Here is a 19,404-nt window from a genome sequence, read left to right on the forward strand (position 1 = left end):
AAAGACAAACAGGCATTAGGGATAGTTAATAGCTTTTTGTACCACTGATTACTTTATAATTCATTGCTTACTAACAGTAACATACGGTTACTGTTGCTGTAGCATTATGCAGTGATGTGGTTTCTGACAGGGAACCAAATACAGAACATTGCAGGACTGTGTACCTTCTGTAACCTTTGTACGTTTTGCACAAGGAAGCGATAGGCATTGTACCACGGCAGAAAGACATCCTTCAACACGTCTCGTACGCCTTCCTCTTTGAAACGCAGGTTCTCGGCTCTCACTACAGGAGAGTTGATAAGGTACAGTCTACAGAGAAAGACAGCGAAGGAGTTGGTGAATATCAGAGTACGCGGCAGAACTGATTATGAGTAGGTGTACACAAGTAAACTAGTGTTTTATGGTGTGTGAGTCATGTTGCTAGCTGTATGTGTGAGTGGACCTCTCAGAGTTAGTTGAATGTGGTCATGCTGAAAGGACACAAAAGCAAAGCAGTAAAAACAGTAGTAGTCAGAAAAAACTGAGCAGTGGCGTCCCAGTTACACACGCACGTCGTGTCTACAGGATAGTTCTTTTGTAAAAGAGAGAACATATAATCCTAAAATAAAAACCATCACTGAAATGCCAAGTTCCTTCAATTAGAATTAGTTGTTTCTTTACAAATTCAACAGTAAGATGAACTGACATCCGCAAAACCAGACATAGGCACACAATGACACCGACTTATCATTAGTTGGAACGACATCTTGGTGTGTGCATATTCATCATGACAGTTTCAAGCCACGGCTGATAAATGTGAGGCAGTAGGCTATATATAACAGCACTTGAAAGATTTAGGTGAAGAAGCTTTAATAACTTGTAAACTGCTGAAAGTTGATCTTTTTCTCTGTCTCAAGCTGCTACGCAAAATGAGTATGTGCACCAATCAGGTACACTTCGCTGAATTAGAATCTGCTATAGAAATAACTGTAACCCTGTGTGGTTCAGATATGTCAGCTGTCAGAAATGCTCCATTTAATTCTGTCAAAAACTGACCACAATATGCATAGAATTAATGGACAAGTGAAACACATCATTAACTGAAGCTGTATTGTGCTGACATATGCAAAGTCAGAAGGGCTTAAAACAAACAAAAAAAATAAAAATAAATTCACATTTTTGACATGTTACAGATGGAAGATGCTTTTTTTTTATGTGAACTGCATTTTGTTCACACAGAAAACGAAGAACAGCTGCCTGAAGCTTGAAATTGTCAGTCAAAGACAAAAATCATCCCCTGTGGACACCAGGAAAACAAAACTAAAAACAATGTGGGTCAGGCTTAATTTTCTTAATGACAAGCTATTCAGATGTCAAACATGTCTGCATTGCATGAGCTGTATCCATTAGGCTAAATGGCCACCTGAAATATGTTCTGCACAAGTTTTGGGCTAAAACAAATATTTCTAACTGCAAACATCACCGTGCATATTAATCTCTTCCTTCCATTAAAATCAAATAGAGACACCATTCACATGTAATAAACAAAATAACTCATATGAATATAATCCTCTGTGGCAGGCATCGACTCGTTATAAAGGTTTTCTGATGATTCTGGAAACAAGGCGATGTGATGCAACTTTGTGCAACCGACCATGAGAGAATTTAATAGCAGCAACTCTGAAATACATTTGAGGCAAAATGCAGAAGAGACAGTATAAACTGGTAAAGTATATGTGGCCCCATAAAATGAGCAAAGACGAGGACAGACAGTTGACACATCATGAAGTTTACCTGGAAAAACTAATTGGTAAACTCTGACAATCTCTCACTGGCTCAGTTGAAATACTAACAGAGCTCCCACAGCACTAATACTTACATACTGTACACAGCACAGTGTTGCAGTATCATCCACAGTTAAATGTATTTGGCACATGTAACTGTATATGCTCTCTTCATCAGTGTATGTGTGAGCATATGGTGCAGCTGCATAGTGCTTTATTCATTAGGCCATATGGCTAAGGCACTACTACTGCTCAGGGCAAGAGAGAATGCACGAGGAGAAACATTGTGAGTGTTTGTACTATATACTGTATGTAGGACTGGCACAGTTCCTAGCTAAGTGTAGATAATGATTCAAAACTTTTAAAACCATGCCTGCTGATAACATAAGCTTTTCTTATTCACTCTTATTCAAGTTTAGAGCTGACCTGAGGGCATCGGCGCCATAGTTCTGCACTATCAGTCCTGGATCCGGGTAGTTCTTCTTGCGCTTGCTCATCTTCTGTCCATCGCTGCAGGAATAAGACAAGCAAAGGCATTAATTCACATGGACACGCATGCATGCACAAAAGTGCATGTAAGAAACCATGCACTTGGTATTCAAATAAGTCAAGTCCTTCCAGGTCAGCAGGCCTGTGAGCACAGTGCTACATTTAGACCCCGGGGCTGTAGAGAAGCAGCTCTACTCTTAAAGATAAATGTTACACATACCACACTGATCATGAGAAACAGCAGAAAGAATAAGACAGTATGAACAGCTAGGTGACAATAAAGAGGCAGACAAGTAAAAATGGGAGAAAATGGAAAAGCAACATGATGTCTGCTGACAACAGCTCAGAAATATGTTTGCAATTGATTTGTAAAGTTAAAGTTTTTAAATTTTTAGACCACTATTATCGACCACTAAAATCTGTGAGCCACTTGCTGACATTTTCCTTAGTCATTTAATCAGGGAAGGATTTTAAGTCAACACTTACCTAGCAAGTACCAAACCGTTAACAATGACATTCTTGAAGGGCGGTTTGCCAAACAGGAGCGTAGACAGCACCAACAGGGTGTAGAACCTACAGCAGGACACAAAAAGACACACGGTCACTGAACATGTGGGATTGAGAAACAAAAATATTCACAGATTCAACTTATATGTAAATGTTTTTAATTTAACCATGACTAATCCTTTAAATTTAAGACATTTCCATCCATGCTCTGCTCTCATCAATTCCCTCAACAAATCCAGCACGAAAGTGTGTCTCCATCTCTCATCTGTCACCCTCTTTCCATCTTTCCCTCCATTAGTTCCCCCCATCCAACTGTTCATTCATCCACAGCTTACCATCCCCTGGTCTGGTCGATGCCTTCAGCGATGAAGTCTGCAGGGAAAGCGTCCTCAAACTCTTTCCTGTTTTCAAAGGGGTAGTGCACCTGGGCATAAGGCATGCTACCGCTCTCAAACCAGCAGTCAAACACCTCTGTGACCCTCCGCAGCACGCCATTACCACGCCGTGACGGGATCGTCAGATTGTCAATACTGGGCAGAGAAAGTATGGATGGAAGGTAGAGAAAAAAAGAAAAAGGAAATGATATTGTTGAGAAATAGGGCAACAACAGTTCACCAGTTCTACAGTTTTTCTTGTGCTACAGGGGCCATTTAAACCTTTGTCACTGTATAGATCCGTGGGGTCTGTAGACTTTTTGGTTCTAGCCTAGGGCATGAATTTTATAATCGTTCATAACGGATTTGCTGAGATTCATCTTATAGTCAGCGTGTTAACAAATATAAATTTAAAAAAATTATAAAATGTCAAAAGCTTTTTCTTCTCACTGTATGAACACTTTCCTTTATTGCCCAACTTCAAATACTCCTGACACACGAACCACGGTTTTAAACATCTGATCAGCCCCATAGCTAATAAACATTACACATTATTTTAACGTGTTCAATTGTTCTTTATTTATTACTTTTCTAAAAAGCTCCAGACTGGCCTAGAACATGTGCAACCTAAACATATGAGCAGGAAGAAAGTGGCCTCTGCCTCGTCCATCAATTAAAGATGGCCAGCCCCATGGAAGTGATTAAAGGTAATTAGCAGATGAACAGCGGAAGAGTAAAGTGATCTGTGTTCCACAACAGCCGTCTGGACGCTGCAGACAGGTCACATTAAGGGGACACAGGGCAGAGTTAAAGTAGATTAATTCACACAGGGACATTCTTACAAGCACAGATGCCATTTAAACAAACATCACATTGTCGCCCCGTACGAACATACAGCAGGTGAACCTGAGGGCCCTGCGCTGTCGCTGCAGAAAGACATAACTGATTACATGTTCAGGGACTTTACTGATTATCTTGTGTCGGATCAGTGACTCACCTTTCCCGATGCAGATCAGTTACTTTGACTCCAGTCAACTCCTCCAGTTCAGCCATGGACCCTACACACACCACCTGATGCAAACACACAGAAACACACATAATAACAACATAACAATGTTAACATTCTCCAAATTCCAAATCAGACAATGATTTATCAGTGTAAAAACTGATTGTTTGTCAACATTGACATTGAAAGAAGCATAACTTATCAGTCACAAATAATTAATTAGAATTTGCTGGTTTGTTTGATTATTGTAAATTAAAATGTTTTGGTTTAAATGTTGGACTCAGGGAATATGTGATAAATATAAGCTAAGCTAACTTGCATCTGCAAATACCAGACATCAGAGTGAAATCAACTTTAACATAATAACATCAATAATATCAAACTATTACCCCCATCATTCTGATTAATTTGTCTACCTGTCTACCTTTTTATAACGAAACAGCACTTAAAAGTAGACCTCTTTCAACACACTTCCTAAGTAACTTCATCTTTGAAAGTATGGCAAAGTGTGTTATTTGGTCTCCTCTGAGAATTAACCTGTAGGCTCTGCTCTAGTTTTACTACAGCACCAGGTAGCATGGCCCAGATACGGTGTGACACACCACCATGAGACGCAAAAGAAGAAAAGAGTAAAAAGAAACATACCGAGACAGATGAGGACAGAGAGATGGAACAAAAAGAAAAGACACAATGACAGGAATCATAGAGCCACATGCAGAGAGACGGATACAGACAGACAGATGCATACAGCTTTCGTTTTAGGTGTGTGTGTGTGTGTGTGTGTGTGTGTGTGTGTGTGTGTGTGTGTGTGTGTGTGTGTGTGTGTGTGTGTGTGTGTGAGGGAGGAACCAAGAAGTGCGAGTGTTCTGGAAACAGTCACAATGCTATTTCTAGCAAGCAGGTCGCTGGCTGTCCCTCTTTCAGCCAGGGGACCAACACTTCATTTTTCAAATGCTCAAACAACCCAATTCTGACATCTCTATTCAGTTCAGTCTACTGCACACAATCAGCTGGGTTTGGCAACGAGCATCCACAACCAGACGAACAATTACACAATTACGATTCTCATTCCACTCCCCTTGTTGCGTCTTTCGCCCACGAGCTAATTTATTCCTCCCCCACCTCATACCTAGTTACAACTGGTCTTCTTGAAGACCACTGAAGTCGCCTTATTTGTTGTTTACACTAATGAATCATTCATGTGTGGACTTTACGCAGGCACTCGTTAATGGTGCCCCAGGGGAGCTGACTCCAACTGCAGTGTGGAGTCACGCTACACTCTTTGGTTTGACACTGTGGTCACCTCACTCTTGCCATGCCAGACAGTCGCTCCTACTTCACACAAACACACACTTTTGTATGGCAGTCATTGTGAGGACACTCATTGATATAACACATTCCCTGGCCCCCTACTGTAGTGTAGGCCATGCTAATCTACTTTATCGATTTTTTATTTATCACTTGTACTGCCTTACCCTAACCCTAACTATAACCCTACTAGATATGTTAAATGATGTCAGTATCAATCAGAGGTCATCAGCTCTGTACTGTTACAACAGACCAATCTTCCAATCGTTTGTATCCAGTCTAATTTTGATGGAAAGTAAAAGTAAGTTCAACTTTTCAATTATGTGATTTCATTCTTAGCCTAGATTGATTTGTGAGGGCTGTCGACGCTGCAATGAGCCCCATCAAGAAAGAATAACTGTCTTGGTATTTTATCATGGCACAGACAAATTGTGTGATCACTGTCAAGTACTAATACATACACAATATTAGGTACTAAAGTACACCAAGTGCCTGTTTGTGTTTTTCTGACCTCTTCAAAGTCATCGCTGACCCAGAGAGGGATTGGTGTTCCCCAGTAACGATTCCTCGAGATCGCCCAGTCACGTGCATCTCGCAGCCAGTTTCCAAAGCGCTTTTCACGCACAAACTCTGGAACCCTGCAGAGACGGAGACAACATTAGGTGTGTTCTGCTAAAAATGAGCTGAAAATGTGAAAATGATGGACAATCAGGTGTATTTTACCTTGACACACATGATTATTGCTGTCATGCTTAAGATGCTCAAACCTCATTAATAACCACCACTTCTAGGTCTTATGAAGAACTTTTTAATACCACATAGAATATAATCACCTGTTTATATAAAGTATGAAAACATAACCAGCAATCACAATAAATCCTAATGATTTAATTAATGAAATAATGCAGCACATATCTAGAGAAGCAGCAGAAAAAGAAGATTACATGCTTTTTAAGACTTTTTAAGATTTGTAGATAACGGGACTAATTTATTGTGAAATACATTTTCTCACACAAAGAATTATTATCCTAATGTTCGTTAATATTTTTACTGAAAAGTCTCATTCTTCTCTTTTTTTCCACAGTTTAGGCCTAAAATAAACTGCACTCTTCTCTTTGTGAAGCTCAACTGCAAAGGCTAACATCCCCTTCAAGGCATCTTCCTCCTTCGTACCCTTTGCTGCTCTCTCCCTTTTATTTTGCCCCAACCAACGTCAAGCTTTAATCCACTATCGCACTCTCTCTTCCGCTTCCTCTTATTTCCTTTCCCCTGTCTTCTTACTTGCTGTGCCAGGTTTTACTGCTCGGAAGAACATTGGGAGGGGTATAAATCGTCACCAGGCTCCATGCGCTAAGCAATGAGTTCATCAATTCCCATTTGTAGGAGGCATTTCTATTTAGGCCCCTAATATATCAATTTAATGATTTTTTTTCCTTTTTTTGCTGCTGCTGCTCTGCACCGCCCCCAACCACTCCTCCACCCATCGCCCTCCCTCTCTCCAGTCATGCTAAATGTAGAATTTAAAGTGTGCTGTCTTGTGCTGGAGACACACTGAAGAGCCATTTAACATGTACAGGCTTCTATTATAAGCCAGAGACGCTGGGGATGGATCCAAGAGGGACACAGAGAGATAGAGGTTGTGGTCAAGCAGCAGACAGAATCAGAATGTGCATGATGGGAAAAAAGTAAGAAAGACAAGAAAAGGAGAAAAATAGAGGGATGAAAAAGATGAGGCGCAACAATTTGGTCAATTGACCGTTGTCTGAACCCCTCCCCATAACCGCAGATCGTCCAATCACAACTTAGCAATAATAAATAGACACAGCAGATCTGTCAAACTTTGATTTATCTGCATGTTGAAGTGGTGTTCACTGAGCTTTAGTAAAACTGATGGCTGGCAGCAGCTTTATTTTTAACCCTCTCAATGCCAAAAACACAGAAGCCAGTGTGTGAGGATTTGAGCGAATAACTTCCAAAGCCAGGAGCATTTCATACCAAGTTATTATGGGGCTGTATTAGGATTATAGGTTAGGTTCAAATTGGCTCTCAACTAGCACAGCTGTGCAGTATCTCCTCACTTGGTGGAAACCGACCCTAGATTTAACTACTATCTCTAAAAAGTATTCATCTCCCTTGGATGTTTTGAAATAATTCAGAGAATATTACTGACTCATTGTTGATTTAAATTTGCCTTTTTTTTTTTTAAACGTGCAAAACAATCAAAGGGAAAACACAAAGTAATATTAGTTTATTATAATATTACAATGAAAACAGGTGATTGTATAAGTATTCACCCCTAAAGTGACTCATCACTGGTGCAGCCAACTGATTTAACAAGTCACATGAGTTAAATGGGTTTAAGGGATTGTAGTTTTGATAGACCTGTATCTGGAAGGTCAAGTCTTAGGTGAATAAGTATTCAGGCCAAATACTCCACTGTGAAGAGTACCTTGAAGTACAACTAAATCCATCATTAAGAAATGGAAGAACTCTGTAGGAGCATGCCATCGAAAACTTCTTTGAAGTTGTTACTTCAGGCACAAAAATCAACAGCAAAGAAAAATAGAACTCTTTTCTAAAACAAAAGACCCACTTTTCCTACTACCATCGCTTATTACTGCTCATGTGTGATAGTAGAAAGGTTGACGGGTGTAGAAATAGTAGCTAATAGAAGTGAAGTCTAGTCAGTTGAGTTTAAAAAGTGATAGAAAGTCAGAACAAAAAGTGCAGCGAACTAGAAAACATGTCTGATCCATGTCTGATTTACGATCAGTCTATCACCACTGCGTTTCCTCTTTCTCTTCTGGCAAAGAAATTTTGGTGCCAAAATCACAATGGAAAAGGTTTCTGCACTTATAGCCCCAGCAAAAACCATTTTCCCTTTCATTAATTCTTTCATACATCTGGAGAAATCAGTGTGAACTATCTCAGTAGACACTTAGCTTGCACTGTTAGAGTAAAGGGATAAAATGAACAAATCGCCGAGACTGTGATAACTAGCGCTTTGCTTTGTGAAGGGCCTTTTTAAAATCTCACATCAGCCAACATGAACCTCATTCAGAAGTAAGAACTTTACATTTACTGGGATGTCGATGAGCTGGCAACCTTCAAAGACAGAGAGATAATTCTCCGGAGACTAAAACTTTCAAGCTAAAAGTATGAAAGTAGAGTTCAATAAAGAAGTAAAAAAAAAAAAGGACAGAAAATAAACCTTATTAAAAAGATTCAGTGTCACATAGGTATAGGAGATAAATGGGTGTAAGCATCTAGAATTTTATATATATATATATATATATATATATATATATTTTTTTTTTTAGATTATGATTAAGTGTTTTTTTTGTTTTTTTTTTTACAAAACTGCAAACAAATCTTACAAATCTTTAAAGTGAATATTTAATTTACTTTGTCTTTGGTGAGAAAATAAAAATTTTAATACCTTTAATATCTTTAAGTTTTGGAGCATTGATCAAACAAAACCTGTTGGAATTTTTCAGTATTTTCTGACATTTTTTTAATAATAAACTGATCAAGATTTTGTTCTGTTCTACTTAAAATAATACAAAACCCTTCTACATCTAGACACAGCTGTCCTGAACTACACACTCTGTTGCCAGTTTATTAGGTACACCTTGCTAAAGTTGAATCGTATTGTTTTATAAATGGGGTGAACAGAGTAACAGAAGTATAGTATCAGTGACAGAAGGCTAATTGACAGAAACCCTCTCAGTAGAAGCCGGTCGAATTCAACAGCTACACAAACTACAGCCTCCCAATAACAACACAACATCTGGCTGAAAGAACTTCAATAAAAGCTGCATGTTTATTGCAGGTCTGTTGAATTAGACCGCATTAGCTTTAGATACCTAGTACCTTCATAACAGTGCTACCCTTTAGATAAGAAATTTAGCCTTTAAGAAAGTGGTGTGTGTGTGTGTGTGTGTGTGTGTGTGTGTGTGTGTGTGTCGGTATGTGTACGTGTGTGTGTGTGTGTGTGTGTCGGTATGTGTACGTGTGTATCTCTGCTTCTTCACCTTCCTAGCAGCTAGTCATTCATCTCAGTTTGACAGTCCCATTACCAGAGGCGGCTACTGTGGCTCCGAAAAGAGCAGTGGGAGCACCGGGAGTAAAACCACTTAGCAAGTCATCATGCTGTTGCTTGCTTATGTCCAATGTTCTGCTGTCACAATTAGCATCATGCTAATGTTTTCTGTAAACTTCAGTCCCTCGTTGATCATCATAAAATGCTTTTCTAATGCTTTTTATAAGAAAACAAAAAACAGGCCCTATCTAATGAATTAAATCCAGTATCTTCCAAATAGAAACCTCCCAGTGATGGCTGTCCTGCAGCCAGTTGCTGCGACAGACAACTTGATGCAGTAGAGCAGAGTTGCAGCTGTAATTGCTTTGGGCCATCTGTCTTGACAGGAACTATTTTAAACTACTAGCTTGGCATAAAATGCCACTTCACTGTCACTTAGTACCTAGCAAGTTACCATTTGTTTCAGAAAACAGCTTACCAGTAGCATTTTCCATTGTTGTCCAGTAATTTGTCCACCTTGTTCTCTACTCGGACAAACCAGCTGGGGACAGCTTTATAGATCAGGGGTGTGTCAGACCTGAAAGGAAAGTAGCACACCGACTTTAGTATGACATAGTGTGCAAATGCTGAAAATTGACATGTGTAATACAAATTGTATTGTATGTATAAGATAGAAATTTATTCACCATTTGAAACTACGTTTTATTGAATTATTAAAAGTCATGGAAGATGCACAATTGTGTGGAAGTGTGTGGCAACCATTGCTGTCTGTAGGGAGTATAATGGAAAGTATCTATATTACAAATATTCTTTTATGTACCACAGAAAATGAGGCTAGTCGCAGAGAATAAAATGCTCCAAGACAAATGTATTTAAAATGTATGTTGGAAATTTAATTCTCACTTCTACTGATCCATAAATAATTATGCTGCTATGTTTTAACAATTTTCATCTCCAGTTTCATCTCTACTAACTTTTGTCTCCTACTGGCACAGAGAGCACACTTCAAAATATTCACTGAAGTTAATTAAACCTTCACAGGTCAGATCATAATATGGGGCCCGAGACTTGCGTGAGTCAATACATTGGTTTTGTAAAATGATTCCGTGTAGAGACCACATCATCTCTACTGTCATCTTCCTCTGATCATCATGTCAGAGCACTGATGAACAACAAACCGTATGTTTAGGCCACAGCAACTGTACTGTGGTTAGCGACAGATTGCTAAGATGCTACATTATGGGCCTAGTTTAATAGGATCCCAGCAATAACACTCAGGCTTGATAAATAACATTGTGTGTGCTCAATTTGTCTATTTGCAATTTATGCTAAATGAGGCACAAATACCCCACTTAGCATATTTATGAAGGCAAAGGTGTAAGATCCACATCATGTGCCATTTTGTTTATTTAAAAGACACAGTCCTCAGTGTGTAGCCAGGTGAAATTAGGTTTGCACATGTTTTCATACACACAGACCTTTGTAAATCATGCTCTATGTCTTTTACCATTAAAGACCTCCGGTATTGAAGCAGAAATTATAGCATTAAATATGTGCAGGTGTAACATCAGTGACCTCTAGTTCACACTAGAAGACTGAAAGTGAAGAGGCCACTTTAAAACAGAGTTTGAATCCTGCACACATCTCACCTCCAGCAGAACGGGTAACTATGTTTGAAAGTGCTGGCATTGACGAGGCGCCCCTTCTCCTTCAGCCACTTGATGATGTTCTTGTCAGCATCCTACACAAGAAAACCAAAATATCAGATATGATTTAAAACAAGCAGCTTTTAAAAGCGACTGAAAAACAGTTTAACTGTATATCCAGATATCTAATAGATGTCACAGTGTACTGACAACCTGAAGTATACCTATACCCCAGCACCGAAAGTTACAGCTACAGCGAATTGTTTTAAGTGTTGTGTGTGGGAAAGCCTGATTGTTAATATATCTTAATTTATGGATTGTTACTGTACACTGTATTATATTAAGTATTAATGAGTGGTCTACATTTAATATAATACCTCTGTACCAATATGATCATATGTAAAATCTGAAAAGTATTTGGCTTTACCACGCAACATGTTAAATACACTGTTTACTGTGCTTTTGTAAGAAATTCAACACAATCTGAAGAAATGTATTTATTGTGAATTGTGATTTTCTTCTTGATGGAGAAAACTCAACATGCCATGGTTACACTGAGTTTATGCTTCCTTGAAGAAAATTCAAGGTAAGTTTAAAGTCACACTCCTGTTCCTAAAGCTATGATAAATATCACCAAGTAGAAATAGATTGTTATCGTTCACCTCACCGTTTCTGTCAAAGTATCTAATATGCAATGCAAACACCTTATTTCATCTCCCTCTCCCTCTAACCAAGCTCTCTCTCCTGTGCACTGCAAGCTCGTAAATATGTCTTTTCAGTAAGGTGCTTGGCAGGCAATTTTGGTCGTGACCTCTTTGTAGTGAGAGAAGCTTTAAACTTTCTCAGCCAGGATTACATTTCGTTATGCACTGACCCAAGCTCATTAAAACATGAATGTACACCTGTGATGTGGAGAATCACTGAAACTTCGCCTACAAACCTGTGAGAGAATAAACCTATTTTACCACCATGTGACTAAACCACGCTCAGGTGAATCTTATAGAAGCTCTTTGCCATGAGGCCTAATTAATCAGCAGAGTTACTCACTACTAACTACCCCAGCTAAACTGCATGACTCGGTAACAACTAGTTGTCACTGTTATGCAGGATGTAGGAGAAGGTAAACAGAGCAACATAAAAGATTAGAAAGGGGACAACAGGTCACTCACAGTAGAAATGATACATCATTTGATGTGTATGCACTCACTTCAATCTTTATTAATTAATTTAATTAGTGTAAATGATCAACAATTGTGTCTTTTCAAACATTTGGAATAACATGGGGATATTGTAAAGACCAGTGACGTTTTGTTTGAGCTGAGATGTAACATCATTAATTGTGAATGAGGTGGAATCAAAACTAGTGAACATCATAGGACAGGGATGTTACAGTGGTTTAACAGCGGGGTCCACTCAGCAGGAAAAAAAAGGATCATTTAGAAAGGGTACCACAGGACCAGGAAAAAACAAATGAGTATGGACCAGATGAGATAAAAGTACTGAAGAGAAACAAGCAAATGAATGCGAAAATAAAGCAGGAGGCAGGTTGTGGCACTGTAAATGAGAGGCGTGAGTGGAGCTCTGTATCAAACCTCAATAAATCTCTGGTACCAAGAGAAATTAGTTTGCTTCGGTCTGTTCAGTCCAGTCACTCTTTGATCAGATCATTGTTTGCCTTATAACGAGTTATACAGAAAAATATTTAGTAATCTCTACTGAAACACAGGTGCCATACTTGCAATGTATTGTATAGCATCCTCAGCAGGTTATGAATGGGTTAGGGAATAAATTTGAGTCTGTTTAAGTAGACTGAGATGATCTCAATTCATTGATGCTCTAATGGTCTTCTCTGTGATTGCTTTTAATCTGCTGCTCCTCTTCCCTTTAGACATCTTTAGCAATTCCAAGCCTCTGCTCCTCTCCCTCTAGCAGCTTCCTGTAGGTGGCGATTTCCGCATCCAGCTTGAGCTTAATGTGCAGCAGTTCCTGGTAGTCCTGGAGGTATTTGGTCATCTCCAGTTTGGTTTCGCAGAGCTGGCTCTCCAACTGAGCGATGACAATCTCAAGGCTCCCCACTTTATCCATGTGGGACATCTCCATATCCTCCAGCTGCTGCTCCAGGGCAGCGTTACGAGCCCTCAGCCCATCAATCTGGTTCTGCAGGTCTGTCACTTGATTGTGGAAGGTAGTGATCTCATCTTTCATGGTCTTCATCTGCTCTTCATTTTTGCCTGCATGCTCCTTGAGAGTGTCAAACTTGCTCTTGTACCACTTCTCGGCTTCTTGGACATTGCGAGCAGCGACAGCCTCTATCTCTGCACGCATGTTGCGCAGGTAAGCAGCCAGGTCAGGGCGATCGCCATCCAGCTCGGCGGAAACTTTCGAGTCCTCAATCTGCCTCATGAGGTCAGCCACCTCTTCATCATGCAGCTTCTTGAGGAACTCTATCTCGGCCACCAGTTGTTCAATGCGCTTCTCCAGCTCAGCCTTCTGCAGGGTGGCATTGTCAACATCTTGGCGGAACTCACTCAGGATCATTGCTGCCTCTTCTTTGAGTGCCAGCTCCTCCTCGACCTTTAGTCTCCACACTTCAATTTCTTCTTCAATGTAGCCCCTTTCGATATCGGCGGCCCCTTTCTCATTAGTCAGGGCTTCAATTAGCTCACGCACTTCTTTAAATTTGAGCTCATATTCTTCTGCGATGCCTGTGGGGCCTCCCTTGTAGCGGTTCTGCAGAGCAGCCAGCTCAGCTTGAAGAGCAGCGTTTCTCTGCTCCAGGGCCTGGACCTTCTCGATGTATCCTGCAAACTTGACATTGAGTTCCTGCATCTCCTCTTTCTCGTTGACATGATGCTGGTGTATCTCTGTACCCAACTCAATGGCAGTGCTGCGGTAACCTGAACGCCCACGGCTGTCATAAGAAGATCCACGGCACCGGGATGGTGACGGACTCTGGACTCTGACTCTACTGCCACTGCTGACCTGCAGGCTCTTCTGGGTGTAAGATGTGCTTCTCATGTTGTTTAAATACTGGATTTGGTTTTCAGTTTACAGAAGAACTGCTGCTCTCTTGGCTTCTCCTTGCCTAGCCAACGTTGTAACTGACGCTCTCTCAGATCGCCTCTGAGGTTTTATGCGGCAGTAAAGAATGTCTCAGGCAGCCTTGAAACTCACGCTAGGTTTTAACATATTTTAAAAGTGGATTATGACAGACTTCCAGAGAACTGTTGCTGCATGTTCTTTATTAGCTAACGCTGTACTGTTAGTGTCCAGGTGGGTCGGGTCCACTCCCTGGTCTTTGCATCACAATGTGAAATAGTGATCACATCATATATGACTGCTATTTTTCTCTTACTATTCACATAGGATGGTTATGAATTCGGGTGTGACAAGGAGGAACAGGGCATCTAGTGCACTGGTAAACAGTGACAATGTGTTCTGGCAGCAGCTGAACAAATTTGTGAAAAAGCTCTCACACAAATTCCCTCTTCTGCCTCCATATCCCAAATGGAGGTAAATAATTTGAAATTTGATAATATTTCATATATTAATTTTAGGTTCAATTCAGTACATTGAACACAATTGAAAAAAGCATTAAACCTACAACAAAGGAAAAAGAACTGTTCTGTAAGAGATACAATTAAATAAATAAATATTATATTACATTTTCAAAATATGAACAACGCAAAAAGTAACAGAGATAAAAAAAAGCCCCTGAAAGAAACCAGTTATCAATATACTTGAGGGATTTATGCTGCGTATCATACCAGTGGCTCTTACCAAGGGTAGAATGCCTGAAATGTCTGCTATCCTAATCTACACGTAAATATCTGATGTGTCACTCACTTTGACATACTGTCCCGCGAAGTCAGTGACCTCTGAAGTGAAGCAGCCCGAAGCGTCCACAGGGCAGATAGGAGTCTGGTCCCTCTGGATGATGTTGTATTCCGTGCAAACCCTGTAATCATCCTGCAAAGAGACAAATGTACAGTTTAGAGGATGGTTTTAATAAAGGTGTAACGTTGTGTTAATGTAATTCATGTATTAATGATTTATTATGAAGTCATGTATTGTAGTGAAGGATTTTTAATTGTATTTTTTCTTGAAATGACATTATTCTGATACAAACAGTTACCTGGTTGATGTCTAAATAATACCATTTAGTTAAATAATAAATGTCTGATCTGATTATAGTTGATATTACAATAATTATCTAATAATTTCAGGGTGTGCTGTGGCTCCATAGTGTAATTCCTTGTTGAGCTGGATACTTTTTGCAGCCTTTGACCAAGCACTACTGGTATGTGACAGCTATGCGTGAAATATCTGAGTACTGTCCGGCTGTAAATGCATTTTGTATTCAAACACCCTGTCAAGAGCCAAGATGGATCGCTCACTGGGTCATTTCACATCTAGTCACAGCAACATAAAGTTTGAAAAATGTAGTTCGACAGTGCATTTCTCAATGCAAATGCCATTTCATTTTTGTTTCGCCAACTAATCAATGACAGTCTCATTGCTATATGGCAGAACTAAAATAAAAAAATCTGATGCATATGTAAGTGAGATGTCGATGTGGAAGGTTTACTTAACAGACTCACAGAGGAAGAAGAAACAGCTAAGAAGACTGAGTGTGTATCCACAGCTGGCTACAGCCACAGGGGTTTCCATCTGCCCTTGACTAGGGCATCTATTAGCAATGACCCAATACCTCGGATAGCACCACTGCACTGGCGTGTGCACTAATACTGTAACATTTAATCCAAATATCTATTAAAATACTCATCAATGAGTATACATATCACTGTGAAGTGTGTACATAAATACAAACATACAGTACGTATGAGAGAATTACAGTAATAGTCAGACATGTTTTACTACTACCAGTCAGTCCTCTTCTGTGTGCCTTTGGCTTGACCTCAAGTTCTGAACCGCCAAAGGCTTTTTTGATCAATACTAATGTTTTATTGTCACTGCCATTAACAAATCTTATTAAGGAGGTTCAGTTTAATGCTAAATCAAATGGATTATTGTATACCTTGATTATACTGGAACTATACACCTTGCACTGACAGCAATGAAAACGCTCAAAACACCAGCAACTGAAGAAAACATGTAAATCCATCATGACAACACAAAAATGCAGAAATGCTGCAGCAACACAGAACACAATTGAACTGAGTTGCACTGGCAACATAGAGGCTATGCTTCAGGAGGACAAAAACACTGCTAGATGCACCTTTTTTAAATCTGGGATGGTAAAGAAGTCACATAAAGTTACACTAGAAAAAGGTGACCTTGTTTTCAACCAGAGCACACTCCATATGTGCAACTGCAAGTCTGGAAGCGAGCATGCTAGAGGCAAACCTGCAGCCATATTAGGTACATTTCTCAATCTGTCTTCGTTACTAATTGAACATGATGGTGGTTTACATTATAACATAAAGAAGGGGAGTGGCCACCAGTGCATACATATATTAAACAGTTGTTAGCAGTTTTCCTATCATGTTCTAATATACCTCTGTAATTCTGTTATAGTACAGTTTACAGAAAGAAAAAAAAAAACAATTAACCAAATGACGACGATTAATCATTTACATGGAGACACTATGGCTTGGTTCTTCTCAAATCTTTATCTAACTTGAAAATTTGGTATGGATATTTTATAGACTGACAGGTAGTAATAAGCATACATTATATTATGTCACCAAGTGTTGTCTGTGGTCAAAACAGAGGCTAAAAAAAAAAAAGAAGCAAGGATTGACACTTACAGCCCCAAAGTAAGGTGCCTGGTGGACCACTCCTGTACCCTCTTCCTCCTTGACGTAGTTATCCGTCACTACCTGGAATGCTCCCTTCTCTCCACACTGTGAAATGACGACAAGGAGAATTAGTGGTGAAGTAGCAAAAAAAAACAAAAATAAAACAGGCACAGATAGTAAGAGAGCGATTAAGAAGTCGATTTAGAGAACGTAAACACAGTTGTCAATTTGTGTTCAGACAGGTAATTAAAGTGAGACATGCGAGGACACATAAAACTGTGAAAGGGGAAAACGATCTACAAACCTTAGCAAAGTACTGGAAGAGAGGCTTGTATTTTTTCCCTTTGAGCGTCTTACCGGGAAATCTACAAACACAAAACAAATTCAAATCCAACTTTCCATGCACTGACACATCCACAAAAAGGAACCACGTCTGACAATACAACCCCCATTTATTTTGTATAGGAGTAAAAAAATGTTAAAACGTGTTTCGTCTGACTACCATTATTGTAGAAGGAACAAAAAGCATCTTCATATGTTCTAAGAAAGCTCTGGTTAAAGTTGACATTTTAGTTGGCAACTGAGTAAACCATGATACAACTGTCCTTCAAATAAACACGTTCCCGTCCCTGTGCCATCAGGTTGGAACTATTAAACATGCCTTATAGATTCTGTACTTACTGTATGTGCAACTTCACATATAACACATAGTTATTGTACATTTGCGGTGGTGACTTAGTTACTTCCAGCATCACCAGATGGTTGCTGAAAACACTTGATGAAACAGGCCTGAATTGTGCCACTGTGTTGCAAAGTACTTTTGTTGCACTGTGGGAAAATCATTTCCAGTCTAACAACAACTCAGCAAAGCACAGTTGCACTTTGCTGCTTGTAAGCACAAGTACCTACATTTAAAGTATTAGTCATTTTTACTCTTGATGGTATTTTTTGGTGGCTATAGGGCCTCGTGTACTCACTTGTCCAGGAGAGTGTACTCGTTCTCGGCCTTAAACAGAGCTCCCAGCCTGGCTTCCATCATAATGTAGGTTTTGCCTGTGGCGTTATCTGAGAGGTGAACAGAAACATATGGATGCACTTTTGGAAAAGAACATATTTCATCACATGACAGAAACAAAAAGCACAATGACATGAAGACAAGCTTAAGAGCACTGCATTTAAGCATAGAAATAAAGAAACAGAGTCACTTGAAAGGCAAATAAATAGGTACGTCTATGACAGTATATTAAACTGTATTATTCATATTATTGGTATTATTAATCTGCCATATTTATAACAAGTCTTTATGGCATGACTTCAAAGTCTATGTAAATGGACCCCAAAGAATGGTTTGTTTACTGGACCTTGTTTAAATCCACATATCCAATAGCCTTGATATGTGCAACCTGCAGCAAAATAATACAAGTAGCCTTAAAGTCAAGGTCAGGTAAGTAAGTAGTGCTTCACAGAGCAACAAATACGTGACTTAAACTAAACAAATCCAATGCTGTTACTTAAAGGTGCCATCTCATGCAGGATAGCCATCATTCTGGGAAACCGAACCCCCACAGAAACAATGTCCAAATTGGGTTTTTAGGAAAAATAACAGAGGAGGGGTTGAAGACAGCACGAACAACAGGGAGCAAAAAAAAAAAGAAAAATCAAATGGACTGAGACAGTGAGATGCAAAAAAGAGAGAGAAAGGGGGCAGCATCAATAAAAGATGTTTCTTCCCCTCCATGGTATGACAAATGACTGCACAGCTCAGCCCTGCCACTGTTGACAGCCCTCAACTCAAACAGTGACAAAGACAGCAAAGGGAGAGAGAGAGACAGATGCGCACACAAAAGAGAAAATAAGAACAATGAAAGGACAAAAACAGGTAGATGTGGAGGCAAAGAGAGCAATAAGAAAATGAGAGAATATTTGGGGCTGAAGATGGAGTGAGAGGGGACAGGAGATAAAAAGAGACACTGAGCTGATCCAACAATACACACACATACATACATACACACACACATATATATATATATATATATATATATATATATATATATACATACACACATATATATATATATATATATATATATATATATATATATATATATATATAAAACATTCATTGGTATTCTGAGGAGGTCTCCCATGCAGCACTGTGCAGTTCTGATGAGTGACTATGCTTCAACAGTGCCCCCTGCAGGATCAAAGAGGCCATGACAAGCTGGTGCAAATCTAGGTCATCCTTTTAAAAACCCACCAGCTTCTCTCACAGGGAACCAAAAACTACAACAGGGGGGTGACAGAAAAACACTAGCCACCTCTCTGGAGTATTGTTTTATATTTGTACAAGGACAACACTTTTTTAACTGACCTGATTAGAGGTTCATCCACATTCCTCAGGATCTGAGCCACATGCAAATACACACATATGCACTGAACTGTCAGCTCAAGGTGAAACAATTGGCCTTTTAAAGACTTTTTTAATGTCACAGAGAGAAAAGTGTGTA

At 39.5% G+C, this 19,404-nt stretch overlaps 2 protein-coding genes across 3 annotated transcripts in view; both read right to left on the reverse strand.

Annotated features, from left to right (window-relative positions):
- iars1 (isoleucyl-tRNA synthetase 1) overlaps window positions 1-19,404 on the reverse strand; it is a 40,623-nt gene that overhangs the window by 17,155 nt on the left and 4,064 nt on the right. For both annotated transcript variants that reach the window (XM_026349055.1, XM_026349056.1), the window contains 12 exons: window positions 17,875-17,962; window positions 17,202-17,262; window positions 16,907-17,002; window positions 14,982-15,104; window positions 11,139-11,230; window positions 9,968-10,066; window positions 5,959-6,085; window positions 4,131-4,204; window positions 3,095-3,289; window positions 2,739-2,825; window positions 2,190-2,273; window positions 165-309 (listed from right to left, as the gene is read on the reverse strand). In XM_026349055.1, coding sequence (XP_026204840.1) covers window positions 165-309; window positions 2,190-2,273; window positions 2,739-2,825; window positions 3,095-3,289; window positions 4,131-4,204; window positions 5,959-6,085; window positions 9,968-10,066; window positions 11,139-11,230; window positions 14,982-15,104; window positions 16,907-17,002; window positions 17,202-17,262; window positions 17,875-17,962 — 1,271 coding nt within the window. The remainder of the gene's footprint in view (window positions 1-164; window positions 310-2,189; window positions 2,274-2,738; window positions 2,826-3,094; window positions 3,290-4,130; window positions 4,205-5,958; window positions 6,086-9,967; window positions 10,067-11,138; window positions 11,231-14,981; window positions 15,105-16,906; window positions 17,003-17,201; window positions 17,263-17,874; window positions 17,963-19,404) is intronic.
- Window positions 12,907-14,153, reverse strand: LOC113154712 (desmin-like). The gene has a single exon (XM_026349057.1). It carries the CDS (start codon window positions 14,151-14,153, stop codon window positions 13,020-13,022), a length of 1,134 nt encoding a protein of 377 aa, XP_026204842.1. The 3' UTR covers window positions 12,907-13,019.

Source organism: Anabas testudineus, chromosome 5, assembly GCF_900324465.2.
Source record: "Anabas testudineus chromosome 5, fAnaTes1.2, whole genome shotgun sequence".
NCBI lineage: Eukaryota > Metazoa > Chordata > Actinopteri > Anabantiformes > Anabantidae > Anabas > Anabas testudineus.

Excerpts from the sequence above, each read along its gene's own strand:
- LOC113154712 (XM_026349057.1), bottom strand. The coding sequence starts at position 14,153 with ATGAGAAGCACATCTTACACCCAGAAGAGCCTGCAGGTCAGCAGTGGC.